This window comes from Mobula birostris, chromosome 1 (genome assembly GCF_030028105.1).
Source record: "Mobula birostris isolate sMobBir1 chromosome 1, sMobBir1.hap1, whole genome shotgun sequence".
NCBI lineage: Eukaryota > Metazoa > Chordata > Chondrichthyes > Myliobatiformes > Myliobatidae > Mobula > Mobula birostris.
The window spans coordinates 60,021,232-60,036,518 of record NC_092370.1 but is presented as its reverse complement, the minus strand read 5'-3'; the positions used below and the strand labels follow the sequence as shown (position 1 = coordinate 60,036,518).

General features: G+C 39.5%; 1 protein-coding gene across 1 annotated transcript in view; it reads left to right on the top strand.

Annotated features, from left to right (window-relative positions):
- Nucleotides 1-15,287, top strand: part of yes1 (YES proto-oncogene 1, Src family tyrosine kinase) — a 68,403-nt gene that overhangs the window by 31,774 nt on the left and 21,342 nt on the right. Inside the window, exons 3-5 of the mRNA XM_072255858.1 lie at nt 8,447-8,546; nt 11,577-11,675; nt 12,913-13,016. Of these exons, the coding sequence (XP_072111959.1) occupies nt 8,447-8,546; nt 11,577-11,675; nt 12,913-13,016 (303 nt within the window). The remainder of the gene's footprint in view (nt 1-8,446; nt 8,547-11,576; nt 11,676-12,912; nt 13,017-15,287) is intronic.

Sequence of the window (15,287 nt, the reverse complement as noted above, 5' to 3'; positions counted from 1 at the left end):
GCATTGTTTAAGATAAAAGTTACTGGTCACAAGTGGGCCACATGAGCCAGGTAATGTTAAACATGAGATTTATAGTGAACTTGCCTTACCGCAACTTCCACAAGTGTGTAGAACAAGCTGCCAGTGTATGTAGTGGAAATGGGTTTGATTTCCACATTTAGGAAATATTTGCATAAGTACTTACATGAATGGGAGAGATATGAAAGTCTGTGGCCTAGGTACAGGTCAATAGGACTAGGCAGAATTATAGTTCGGCACAGACTAGATTGGCCGAAGAGCCTGTTTCTGTGCTGTAGTGCCTTATGACTCTATGACTTAGAGTCAGATGATAAGGCATGCATTGTTGTCAAAGTGAGCTTCTAACATTGAATACTGATACTTAAAACAAAAGTAACAAAACAAAATTGTGAAGCATTTGAATGGAATAAAGAAAATTATCTTGTGGTAACAACCAGACTTTTGGGTAATCGATGTTCATTTGCTAACATTTCTTGCATTTTATGAAGTGTTAGAACCCAAAATCACCTAGAAACCATACTTTCATATTCAAAGTTGCACTTTACATTAGTTGTGCTATATTTTGCTGGCATTAAGAGACTCCTAAAGTGGCTTCACAATTCCGTGCAAATACTTTACTTAACTTTATACTTTATTGTCGCCAGACAGTAGATCGTACAATCATCACAGCGATATTTGATATTTAAATAGGAGCTATCTTTAGAGGACATCTAGAGTCTGTCACTTTTTGTGAAATTTGTATCCCTTTCCCTTTTTAACAAAGCATTGCCAAAACACATTTTTATTTTTTTTTACAATAGAAACAAAATAAAATTGAATTCATTTTCTCATTCTAATGGTAGTTAGTTTTCCATACTATATTGACTGGGCTGGTATACCCAATCCTTGCAGTAGTTACCCACCATCTTCTCAAGGGCATTTGGTGATGGAAAATAAAATGGTGGCTCAGTCTGCAAAGCCCTCATCCCTTGAATGAATATATAAAACAACTAAGAGCACTTCTGTGGAGGGTTGTCCTATAGTATATTTAATATTATCTTCAGTTCAAATGTAGTGTAAATGGGTGTAGGATTGCCCAAAAAGTGATATTAAATGTGGAACTTGCTTTAACAGGAAAGTGATTCAAGTGTAGTATAGTTAAGGATAGACTGACAATCAAATGAAGAAGGAATTAATTAGTTGCATTATTAAATTTCAATGAACAAAGAAAGATCTGGCTCAAGTTAAAATATATGCCAGCATGGAATTGTTCCATCTTCTCAATATGGAATTCCATTATTCATCATGGTATTTTACATAATTGAGTTTTATCTTGCAGTCAAACATTGGATTGACCACATCTCTTTTTTGCTGCAATGTTACAAATAAAGGCAACTTATTTAGATTGTTGTTATTGTTTGATAAATTTACAGTGAACTTCTAGAGAAGCAATAAAATCAAAAAGCTAGCAATTTCTTCCCCATTACAACCAATTCAGTTTTGACAAAAATGAATTACTAGTTAAGTTGGAAGGCCCAGATTGTTTGTTAACAACAACTCAGTTGCAGCATGTTGGCTCCTGAGGTAAATTTGTGGTATTATTTACATTAGACTCCATTCTGTTTTCTACCGGCAAATTTTGCAGATTATGTTTGTACTTTTTTTCAGATTCCCAGTGTGGAACAATCTTGAGAATCTGAAACTGTTAGATCAATTTTTTCTGACTACAGTTCCTACACATGCCAATAATTGTCTATGCGCCTCAAGATAAGTCATTGAAAATTAAACAATTATGGAGTCTGAAAATCATAAAAGAAATGTGTGAAAACCTTAGCTCCTCCATCAACAAAAAGGCTCGGTGGAAGATGTACTTCTTGTGGTAGTTGATAAAATTTTAACTTCCTCTGAGCATACCACTGCAATTCTACACTGCCATCGTGGAGAACATCCTCACATCAGCCATTACTGTCTGGTTTGGTGCAACATCCTCTCACAACATGCAAAAGCTACAATGAACTCTCAGGTCAGCAGAAAAGTCATTGGCTGCAGTTACCATCATGTGTCCAGGAAAAAAACAGTGGGCAGAAATATCATTGTGGGCACTACTCGCCCAGCTTTTCCAATAGCTTCTTTCTGGAAAGCGCTATAATGCTATTAAAATAAAACCTCAGGCCATCTTAAAAGTTTCTTCCCCAGGCAGTTAATCTGATTAACCATTCTCGTTAGCCCCCATCCCTACTATTATCTTAGTCATTAATACTGCACTGTATACACTTTAACCACTTTTTAATAATGCTGTTTACATCATAATAAATGTTGGTATGTATGTATTTGTGCACATTTTATTCCACATCTGTACTTTAACCTCTTATTTTTATATAATTCTTTATTCTTTATAATTGTTGAATGTTTTTTGTTGCATGTCACGCCAACACACCAGAGCAAATTCTTAATACATCTAAATATATTCAGCGAATAATGTTGATCATTGATTCTTGAGTGATTCAGGCTTCAACACAGAAAGAGAAATAGAATTAATGTTTTGAGTTAAAGACTCTTTAGTGGGCCCTTCATGATGTAACATGTGCATGATGTCAAGGGATAAAAATTGAAGTATAAAAGCTATAGAACGGAAGGAAAAAAATTAAGTATGCTGGCAATTCATGTAATACTGTGTCATGGCACCATGGCAGCGTAGCAGTTTGCACAATGCTATTACAGTTTAAGGTGTCGAAGTTTGGAATTCAATCCCATCATCCTCTGTAAAGTGTTTGTACTTTTTCTCTGTGGAATGAGGTTTTCTGCATGTCCTCCAGTTTCCTCTCACAGTCCAAAGATGTACCAATAGATTAATTGGTCATTGGATATTGTCCCGTGATTAAGCTGGGTTAAATCAGGGGTTCCTGGGTGATGCAGCTCGAAAAATCAGAAGGGCTTATTCTGTGCAGCATCTCTAAATAAATATAAATAAATAAATAAATTTGATTTTTGTTTCCCTGTGTGAAACACAGTGACTCCAGGTATTCAAGGCCACATGGGATGATATTCCCATTTGTAATGCTCCTTTTGGAACATTGCAGGGGAACATAGAATAGGTTTTCCTGGGGTAGCCAGAACTTCCTGTACTGGGACCCCTATGGGAGATGTTCCTTCTAAACTACCTACCTACCCCCTACTTTAACCTCCATTTTATTCAACTTCACAAGGCTCCTCTGATCCAGCATACCCAAGAAATCTCTTTTCCGATCATAGGCTTTGTTTCTGGGCCTCCGTTCATGGATTTGATTTTTGGTACCTTTGCCAGTCTTTGGCTATGATTCTCCTTCTTCCCACCATCCCTCACCAACTGGAGCACAATCCTCCTACACCTGCCTTCCACTCAGATCACATCCTGATCGACTTCCCAAGTTGCTGCACAAGTCCCAGTCTTTCTTGCCCTTGGTGCAACTGAAAACAAGTGATTTGCTGCAGGAGGCCACACTGAAAATTGTTTAGTGAATTAGTTTTGGGTGCAATAGAAGTTCTAGACCCCTGTCCTTTCAAGAAACTGCTGCTGTTTCTGGTCACCATTGTTCCTTAATTATTGTTGGTATATGTTCAGATTAGAAAATTACCTTTGCCAAACTTAATAAGCTTATTTTAAAATGGTGAATGGCATAAATTGAAGCAGTAAAGCGGAATGCTGTTAGAGAAAATATACTTCATGACAGTCTTTAGTGACTAATAATTTTGTGATTACATTGTGCAGGAATGTAATTTGAACTGCAGATAATAGTGTTTATGTGTCCTGTTTCAAATGTTCATTGTGTAGATTTCAAAATATAACTGAGTCAAGGCCTGATGTAAATAGTTTGTTTCATTGTGTTTTAAGTGAATGTACAAATTGGTGAAGGCACATTCCACTTTATTCACATATAATGTCTGAACACATGCAGAATAATATAGTCAATGATACTACATGCCAACAGATGTTGTGGTATTTTTGTACAACTGCTTATGGCAAAAAATATTATTTTAGCTTACAGCTCAGGGTAGAGAACTGCATTTTGCACCTCCCACTTTAAAACCTTATTGTCTATCCATTTTTGTCTTTTTTCTCCTATATTCTTGAGTATTCACAGGAAGTGTAAGGGTGGGATTTCCAGCTCCTTTCCTGTCAGATATTCACCGATAGGCTTGTCAACCAAACAGACTACCTGCACTTTCAAGAGTATATTCTCAGCAGACATCCAGGGTTCACAGGAATGGAACTATTCCTACTGTAACAGGTGTGTTCTTGCCTTTTGGGAGCCACATCAATTTCTAGGTCTTATGGAAGGCCAGCACTAATTTAGGATGAGTTCTAATAGGGCTACAATTTAGTGGAGTAATTTATATGGGAGTAATTAATGTTGCAAATCATTAAGGATCATGTGAATGTTGCCCACCTAGATTTCATACGTTTTCTTGATCTATCATAATCAAAATGATTAACCTTTAGATTCTATTCCATGCAAAAATGGCAAAGTTTTAAGCTAGAATCACAAGTGTAAAGTACAGATCAGAAATGGTCACCATTCCCATGTCAGTGGTAGGGCTATTGCTATTAAAAATTAATATTTTAATATACACAGGCAAGCCCAATAAGATAGATAATGGAAGACAGAACAAAACAAATATGATGTCAGACATTAGATAATGCATAGGTCTTTAAACTAGCAATCAATGCTCATAAGTGGTGAGAAAGCAAGTAAAATACATGGATTCTTTTCTAAGGTTGTCATTTTCAAGTTACAAGTCAATTTTGAAAATGCACCTCTTCTTAAAGAGCTGCATCGGGGGCTGTGTATTCAGTTTCGGTTTAAAAATTGCAATGATTGCTCCCATCATTATACAAGATAGAAATATCCTCCAAGGAGGAGGAAGCTCATGCTCCTTTACGACTGCACTTGAACAGTTTTGTTTGATATAGAGTTCGAAAAATAGGGAACACAATTAAATATTAACAATGCTGAAGTAGATGATTGGGCAACAGTTGCACCTCTCATAGGAATGGGATTAAATTATAGAATATCCTGCCAAAAAATTAATGGAGCTGAAACTGGTAGCTTTTTAGAAGAATAAATAGAAGGAAAGGAGATGCAGAAATTTCTGGCCCAGAATCGCAGGAATTATCAAGCTGCCCTGCTGCTCTTTCAAGGTTGTTTTTTTTTCAAATGTGACTTTTGTTTTTTCTCTTGTTCTATGCTCTTGATAATCATCTGTATCAGTATGAGCAAAATCTATTACTTTAAGTAAATGAATTATCAATTTTTTTTGTCAAAACGATGTACAGATCTTCCCTGGGTTACAAACACCCGACTTGCAGACACCCGTACATAGAAACAGGCTTCCATAAATATGAAATTCTAACAAGAAACAGTCCTTGGGAGGGCTAGGCTGGGTGGTGGGGTGGCCTGTAATCAGATACCATTGCCTGTTAGGAATCCAAGCAGCTAGCTTCACCTCAGGAGGCTGTTAATGTTGGCTTGGAAATTGACTAACAATCACCTTTTTCTGATTCTTCATGATAAACTCAGGATCAACTGCTCTTTACCTATGGAGTTCTCATCCGTGATTCTGATCTTGGTTTACATACCACCAGCGACGAATTATAATTGTGCACTGGCTATACTGCATGATGCCGTCTCCAAACAAGAAGCAGTCCATCCCAACACATTTCAACCAGGCTTGTTTGAAGAAAACCTTGCCCTGTTACCATCAGCACGAAATCTGTAGCGCCAGCGGTTCCAGCATACTAGACCACTAAGAATAGGAACACCTACCATTCCATGCCCAGACCACACGGAAATCTGATCACTTGGCTGTCCTTCTCCTACCTGAATACAGACAGAGGCTAAACAGCAAAATTCCAGAGATTAGGACAAAAGAGGTGGTCATGGGAGGCAAAGGAGCGGCTGTGGGATTGCTTCAAGTCAGTGGACTGAACTGTATTCAAGGACTCATTTAGGGGTCTGAATGAATACACACCATGGTTGTAAAAGACTTTATTAAAATAACTGTAGATGAGTGTGTCCCAACTGTATCATTCAAAGTCTTCTCTGATCAGCAGCCCTCTGAACCATGAGATCTGCAGTCTGCTGAGAGCCAAATCAGAGACATTCAAATCTGGTGATCAAGAAAGTTACAAGAGGTTTAAGTACGATCTCTGGAAAGCTATTCCACAAGTGAAGTGGCAATTCTGGACCATTCAAGCAGTGCTTGAATACTATCACCTCTTATAGTTAAACAACATAGGAGACAGCAGAGCTTCACTTCCAGGTGAGCTCAGTGCCTTTTGTGCTCACTCTGACCATCAAAACATGAAGGACCTATCACAAACTTGCACATCCTGGGATTTCAGACCGAAGCCGATGTGTGAGCAACCTTCAGCCAGGTGAACCCACAAAAAGCATCAGCCCAATTGGGGTACCTGGCCAAGTACTAAATACCTGTGCTCATCGGCTAGCTGGTGTGTTCACCAAGATCTTTAACCTCTTGCTTCAGAAGTACCACCCTTCTTCAAGCAGGCTTCAGTTATATTGGCGCCCAAGAAGATCGTAGTGACCTGCTTCAATGACTATCATCCAGTAGCACTTACATTCACAGTGATGAAGTGTTTTGAGAGGCTGGTGATGAAACCAGTCAACTCCTGCATAAGAGATCTAGATATGAACTGATTTGTCTACCGGAGCAACAGGACCAAAGAAGATGCCATCTCATTGGCTCTTCACTCAACCCTGGAACATCTGGAAATAAAAGATGCAAATATCAGGATGCTCTTCATAAACTACAGCTCAGCATTCAATTCCATCTTCCCCTCAAAACTAATCAATAAATAAGCTTCAAGACCTTGGCCTCTAATCCTCCTTGTGCATTTGGATCATGGATTTCCTCACTTGCAGACCCCAGTCAGTCTGGATTAGCAACATCATCTCCCCCACAATATCCATCAGCACAGGTACACCATAAGGCTGTGTGCTTAGTCCCCTGCTCAATTCTCTACACTTATGTCTGTGCGGCTAAGCACGGCTTCAATGCCATATTCAAGTTTGCCAATGACACCACTGTTGTAGGCCAAATTAAAGGTGGTGATGAAGCAGCATATAGGAGGGAGATTGAAAATCTGGTTGAGTGATGCTGTAACAACAATTTGCTCAATGTCAGCAAGACCAAGGAGCTGATTATAGACTTTAAGAGAAGGAGACCAGAGGTCTATGAGCCAGTCCTTGTCGGAGGATCAGAGGTGTTGAGGAGGTTTAACAATTTTAAGTTCCAAGGTGTTTTATTTTGGAGAACCTGTTTTGGGCCCAGTATGTAAGTACAATAACAAAGAAAACATGGCAGCGCCGCTACTTCCTTAGGATCTTGAGGAGATCGAGCATGATGTTTAAAATTTTGACTAACTTCTACAGATGTATAGTGGAGAGAATATTGACTGGCTGCATAACAGCCTGGAAACGTAATTTTGAACGGAAAATCCTACAGAAGGAAGTGGATACAGCCCCATCCATCATGGGCAAAGCCCTCCTAATCATTAAGCACATGCATATGAAACGCTGTTGTAGGAAAGCAGCGTTCATCATCAGAGACCCCCACCACCCAGGCCATGCACTCTTCTTGCTGCTGCCTCAGTACCAGGTTCTAGCTTTCAACCATCAGGTTCTTGAACCAAGCGGAATAACTTCACTCAACTTCTCTTGCCCCATCATTGAAATGTTCTGACAGCCAATGGACCCACTTTTGATAATTCTTCATCTCATGCTCTCTATTTATTGCTCAGTTACTTATTATTATTTTATTTTTGTATTTGCTCAGTTGGTTGTTTTCTGCACTCTGGTTGAACACTCTAGTTGACTGGTTTTTCATTAATTCTCTTATGGCTATTATTTTTTAGATTTATTAATTGTGCCCACATTTTAAGGTTGTATGTGGTAACATATATGTACTTTGATAATAAAATTTACTTTGAACTTGATACTATATTACACAATGTAACATGAACTGGTGCTTTATATCCATCAAAACCAACCATTGAATGTGGGGCATGCTGATTCTGTACAACTGTAGCTCGGCAGGGGTAGTTAATGCTAATTGATTCTCATCAACAACAGTCAATACTGTGGAGCTACAGTTATCATACTGAATGATTTTGTGTATTTTCCTACTTAGGACAAAATCAAATTATGAACATTTGTAAAAATGGATCCCATTGGTAACCCAGAGACGTTCTGTATTTTGCTTTCTCGTGTCATTATAAAAGTAGTAATTTGTGGTTCTTCCTCAAGATTTTTTTCCATAAATTGGGATATTCTTCAAATCAAATTATTTAATTTTTCAGAAAGGTACCAAGAATTTTAGTTCTATCAATTATTATTAAAAATGGGAAAATTGGAGCTTAGTAGTAACTCTAGTATATGTTTTATTGAAGGTGGTGTAACAATTTTTGTGGCTTTGTATGATTATGAAGCAAGAACAACAGAAGATCTGTCTTTTAAAAAGGGTGAAAGATTTCAGATCATAAACAATACGTGAGTACTTTTGAAAAATAGTGTTTTTTAAAAGCTTTCAGTAGTTTTTTTTTTCCTGTGTATGTTTAAAGGTTTTCTTCTTACAAGTTAGGACAGTCAAACTGAAATGATTTTTCTAAGTTTGCTCCAGTGCACAGAAACTGATGTTATCAACCCTGCTCCTCACCTACCACCCCACCAGCCTCCAGGTCCAACATATTATTCTCCATAACTTCCGCCACCTCCAACGGGACCCCACCACTAAGCACATCTTTCCCTCCCCCCCCTTTCTCTGCTTTCCGCAGGAATCGCTCCCTAGGCGACTCCCTTGTCCATTCATCCCCCCCATCCCCCCCCCACTGATCTCCCTCCTGGCACTTATCCTTGTAAGCGGAACAAGTGCTACACATGCCCTTACACTTCTTCCCTTACCACCATTCAGGGGCCCAAACAGTCCTTCCAGGTGAGGTGACACTTCACCTGTGAGTCGGCTGGGGTGGTATACTGCGTCTGGTGCTCCCAATGTGGCCTTCTATATATTGGTGAGACCCAACGCAGACTGGGAGACCGCTTTGCTGAACATCTACGCTCTGTGCACCAGAGAAAGCAGGATCTCCCAGTGGCCACACATTTTAATTCCACATCCCATTCCCATTCTGACATGTCTGTCCACGGCCTCCTCTACTGTAAAGATGAAGCCACACTCAGGTTGGAGGAACAACACCTCATATTCCGTCTGGGTAGTCTCCAACCTGATGGCACGAAAATCGACTTCTCTAACTTCCGCTAATGCCCCACCTCCCCCTCGTACCCCATCTGTTATTTATTTTTATACACACATTCTTTCTCTCACTCTCCTTTTTCTCCCTCTGCCCCTCTGACTATACCCCTTGCCCATCCGCTGGTTCCCCCCCCCCCCCACCGTCCCCCGTCCTTCTCCCCGGACCTCCTGTCCCATGATCCTCTCATATCCCCTTTGCCAATCACCTGTCCAGCTCTTGGCTCCATCCCTCCCCCTCCTGTCTTCTCCTATCATTTTGGATCTCCCCCTCCCCCTCCCACTTTCAAATCTCTTACTCACTCTTCCTTCAGTTAGTCCTGACAAAGGGTCTCGGCCTGAAACATCGACTGTACCTCTTCCTAGAGATGCTGCCTGACCTGCTGCGTTCACCAGCAACTTTGATGTGTGTCGCTTGAATTTCTAGCATCTGCAGAATTCCTGTTGTTTAAGTTATCAACATGATTGGTTCCCATTATATAGTTCAAAAAATTGATCATATTTTAATTGATCAGGCTCTCTAAGTTCTGTGAAGATTTTTCATAGTCACACCCTGCCGTGTCCTCTTTACGTCTAAGTACTTACGTTACCTAATACTATTAGTTAACTCATAGTCTTTATTACAAGATTTGTAGTCTTTAAATGGAAAATATGGCAAATGAATGGGGGTGAATTAATCAACAAGAAATTTAAAATAATGTGTTGCATGATTCTGGAAATCATGAGCAACACACACAAAATGCTGGAGAAACTCAGTAGTTCAGCAGCATCTAGGTTCCTGATAGTGGTGGGCAAGGAAGTGTAGGTGCAGCAGTTATCACAGTTGCAGGGATAAATGCTGGGAGGGAGGAGAGCGTTCCTGCAGAAAGCAGGGGTGCGCGGAAGGAAGGATGTGCCTGATGGTAGAATTCTATTGGAGATGATGGAAGATGCAGAGAACGTTGTGCTGGATACGGAGGCTCGTAAGGTGGTAGGACAGGAGGAACCCTATCCCTATTATATCCCAGGAGGGGCTAGGGCTGAGAGCAGACGTGCAGGAAATTGAGGGGGTGCTGATTAGGATAACATCACTAGTGGTTCAAGGGAAACACTGTTTTCTGAAAGAAAAGACGACATCTTGGCTATTTTAGAAAGGTAAACCTTATCCTAAGAACAGATGTGGCAGGGAAACTCAGGATTAGACATAGTCATACTTTATTGATCCTGAGGGAAATTGGTTTTCATTACAGTTGCACCATAAATAATTAAATAGTAATATGTAAATTATGCCAGGAAATAAGTCCAGGACCAGCCTATTGGCTCAGTGTGTCTGACCCTCCAAGGGAGGAGTGGTTAAGTTTGATGGCCACAGGCAGGAATGACTTCCTATGACGCTCTGTGTTGCATCTCGGTGGGATGAGTCTCTGGCTGAATGTACTGGTGTGCCCAACCAGTACATTATGTAGTGGATGGAAGACATTGTCCAAGATGGTATGCAACTTGGACAGCATCCTCTTTTCAGACACCACCGTCAGAGAATTCAGTTCCATCTCCACAACATCACTGGCCTTACAAATGAGTTTATTGATTCTGTTGTTGTCTGCTACCCCCAGCCTGCTGCCCCAGCACACAACAGCAAACATGTCACTTGCAAAAAACTAGCATTTTTTGCAAGTGACAGTGGGAATAAGTACTGTCAAGATAATCTGGTAGAGGAACTAAGCAGCATCTGTTGGGTGAAGAAAATGATGTTTGTATTGAAACCATGCATCAGGACTGTATCAGTTATATATTTGGTTATTTTGCAAATGTTATGCAACAAATCTCACTTGAATGCTAGCAGTTTGGACTTTGAATATGAGCACCTAAAATTCTAACACTGGGGGTTATTGGTAGTTACAGTAACATGCTGAAGTCCATCCTAGTGGAATGCTTATAGCTGCAAATATGAATTGTGCCTGTCATTCAAGACCTTGGGGTCTGGAATGGGCTATGGTCAAGGACCGTATGCTGACTGGCAGAATTATTTTAAGGAAAAAAACTGTTTCCTTGTCATCATCTACGTATCAACAAACACCCACAAGTATAAATTGGTGCTATATTTCTTGCAATCACTGGTTTGAATGAAAAGTATTATTTAAATCTATGTTGCTTTGCTTGTCAATTTTTTTTTAGCATTATTTAAAAATCCAGTTTTAATCATTCAGTTTAGTTTAATGTAAAATGTTTCCCTGAATGTGCAACTGTAAGCTAATTTAATAATTCGGAGTACTTATTGCTGTTCTGACCCACAGAGAAGGTGACTGGTGGGAAGCCCGATCTATCACTACAGGAAAGAAAGGCTACATTCCTAGTAATTATGTGGCTCCTGCTGACTCCATCCAAGCAGAAGAGTAAGTGCTTTTATGTTTCGAGTCTTACAGGAAGTTGATACAGCTGTCTGAAATTTCAGCTGCTTGCTGACACAATACATCTTGCTAATGTACCTCATATTATTATTTAGTAATTCACTTTTGCCTGCCTTGTCCCAGAATGCTTGCAGGACCTTCTAATATCCAACTTGGAGCAGACCAGGATGATAACCTAAGTTGTTCTATAATTTTGTTTAGATTCCTGAAGTCAAGTGCAGTAAAGTCATAGCTCAAAGTTATTTCTTAGTGTAACAAAATAAAACACAATAAGGTAAAAATATAATAATAGAAAAAATACAATGTGTATAATTACATAAGATAACTTATATACATAGATTGACTGTATGTCCATAAAGTGACGCTAGGCACAAGAGTGCATAAATTGACTGACAGGGAATGATAAAATGGTGGTTTGGGGTGTGTAGAGGGGGAGTGAAGGTGGTGATCAGCCTTTCTGCATAGATGTGCATAGTCCCTCTCTTCAGACTTCTGAAAGTGGAGGTATTTGTGAGCTTTCCTGATTGTGTATATTGCGTGTTCTGGGAAAATGAGAGGTTGTGCGCGATGTGCTTGTAGTTTCCACTGCTCTGCCATTGATGTAAAGAGGGACGTGAGTGGTGCAAGTTCTCCTAAAGTCTTGATGACATTGAGGAAGAGGTTGTTTGCCTGGTACGAGGCCTCGACCTCTTCCACCTCTCTGTAGGCAAAAAAAATGTTGGAAAAATTTAATAGGTCAAGCCGTATCTGTGTAGGCAAAAGCAGTGTGCTGACATTTTGTGTTGAAATCCTGCACCAGGAATGTGGGGGAAAGGTGTGGAAAGAAAAGGATAGTTAGTATATAGGTATACGGGGTGGATAGGATAGGAACTAGATGAGGGTGGAACTACGAGAAGTTGGGGAATGATGAGCAGGTGGAACTGGGGAAAGGAAAATTGCATGCAAGTTAGCTGAATTAGGAGAACCTAATATTTATGACAGTTGAGTTGTAAGCTACCTAAGCGGAAAATGTTACTAGCCCTCGAATGAACAATTCACTCTTTCAAGCAACACTGCAAAGTCTTTTTCATAAAAAGCTTAACAATAGCATATTTTTGTGTCATCTATTTTACATCAGCAACATTAATTTCCTGTTTTGGATTCCTGTTTGGTTAAAGGATGTATATTTTTCATGTCAATAGTGTTAAATCAGCAATACTCTTTATTCCTGATATGTTTATAGATGGTATTTTGGTAAAATGGGCCGCAAGGATGCTGAGCGATTGCTATTACATGCAGGAAATCCACGTGGCACATTCTTGGTTCGAGAGAGTGAAACCACGAAAGGTAGGAACAATTTGGAACATAGAACATGACAGCATAGTACGTATCATTCGGCCCACAATGTGTTGCCTAACTTTTAAGATCAATCTAACCCTACCCTCCCACAGAGCCCTCTGTTTTTCTGTCATCCATGTGTCTATCTAAGAGTTTCTTAAATGTCCCTAATGTATCTGCCTCTACCGCCACTCCTGGCAGCTTGTTCCTCACATCTACAACTCTGTCTGAAGAAATTATCTCTGACATCCCCGCCCACCACCCCCCCCCCATACTTTACTCCAGTAAGGCACTAAATAATTCAGAGGTCCTAATAATTATGCAGGAGCTTTAGCAAAACAATTAGTGAATAAATTCGGTCATAAGAGATGCCAGTAATAATGAGACAGCTAAATTCTGTGGGGAAATGTAATTGGCAAATGTAGTTTCAAATTCATGAAATGGAGCCAAGTTATCCCAAGCTAATTGATACGGTGGAAACCAACTGGGGAATAGTACAAAAGTTTATATTAGTGGAAAGAATTCTTTATGGAGAGTATCAATATTGAAAGAATGTCATATTAAACTTGAAAGGAATGGGATAGGTCTGAAATTGTGTATCAGATAGGGAGGCATGGTATATATCTGAGGTAGAGTGAAAAATTAGATTAAAAGGTAGATTTAAGGAAGCAATGGCAAACATTTAGATAATTCACAATTTTTAGTGATAAACTTACTTTAGAAGATATACTTCTCCCTAATTCTGCCAGAAGTAGCTAACTACATAAGTTACCTGTTTTTGAAAGAACTTTACAGTATTTACAAAATAATCTTATAGAAATATACAAAATTGAGGGGTGTAGATAGGGTGAATGCATGCAGGCTTTTGTCCCTCAGGTTGGGTGAGACTAGAACTAGAAGTCATAGGTTTTAGGTGAGAGGTGAAGTACTGAAGGGAAATCCGAGGGGGAACTTATTCACTCAGAGGGTAGTATCAGTGGAACGAGCTGCCAGCAGAAATGGTAGGTGTGCGTTCAGTTGTAACACTTAAGATAGGAAGGGTTTGGAGGGATATGGTTCGGGTGCAGGTAGATTCTAGGCAGAAGATCAAGTTGGTAAAGACTAAATGGGATGAAGGACCTGTTTCTGTTAGGAGTCTATAAGGAAGCCCTATGATTGTGAGCTTTAAAAATTAGCAATAAGTAACCAGAAAATTGATGGAAAGTAGGATATGTGACTAAATAAAAAAGATGATTAAGAGTTCCTACAAACATGAAGAAATTAGCAAAGATAGAAGCAGAGACAAACAAAATTATAATGAAAGGAAATTGAAGAAATGTTAAATAATTTGCATCTGTTCTCAGTGGAAGGAATTGGGGTCTAATGGGAGTTATGAACTTAATTAGTAAGTTTATAAAACAAATGTAAGGAAATAGTAGAAATAAGTGATTCAAGTTGGATGGCAGAAATTAGCCAGAGAAGTTCCACAGAGTATAGCTAATGGAGAGCACAGAGATCTCCCCAGTTAGCATAAATACTTTCTCTCTATCTTTAGTTCCCCTTAATATCTTAAATATTGTAAACTTTGATCAAGTTGCCTTCGCCATTTAAATTCCTGTTAATAGACCTTAGTTTATGTAACATGATAATTTATCTCTTGTATTCTGTATCGCAGGGGTCCCCAACATTTTTGCACCACAGACCGGTTTAATATTGTCAATATTCTTGCTGACTGGCGGGAGTTGGGGGTGGTGTTCAAGTAGGGTTAAACTCACCTCAACATATCTTTTACAGTGAGGGTTGCCAGCTTTCTCACTCCCAAATATTGGGACAAAAGTTGCAGTCAAATCCCGGGACTCTTTGCCCCAGGAGACTACCATGACCATGAAGCCTTGCGTAGACACCTATGTGCGCATGCGCGTACGTGCCGATTTTTTTTCCCCACAAATTGGTTTTGCCTTCATCTTCCCAACTACACTGTACATACATTTTTTCTACTTTATACAGGCTGTGTATTTATCATATCATTTCTGCTTTTGCTGTATGTTAGAGTTATTTATTTTCGGTTTTATGTGTTAGAAACATAGAAAATAGGTGCAGTTCCATTCGGCCCTTCGAGCCTGCACCACCATTCAGTACGATCATAGCTGATCATCCAACTCAGAACCCTGTACCTGCCTTCTCGCCATACCCCCTGATCCCTTTAGCCACAAGGGCCATATCTAACTCCCTCTTAAATGTAGCCAATGAACTGGCCTCAACTGTTTTTTGGTTATTTGGTATGATTTGTTAGGTTATTTT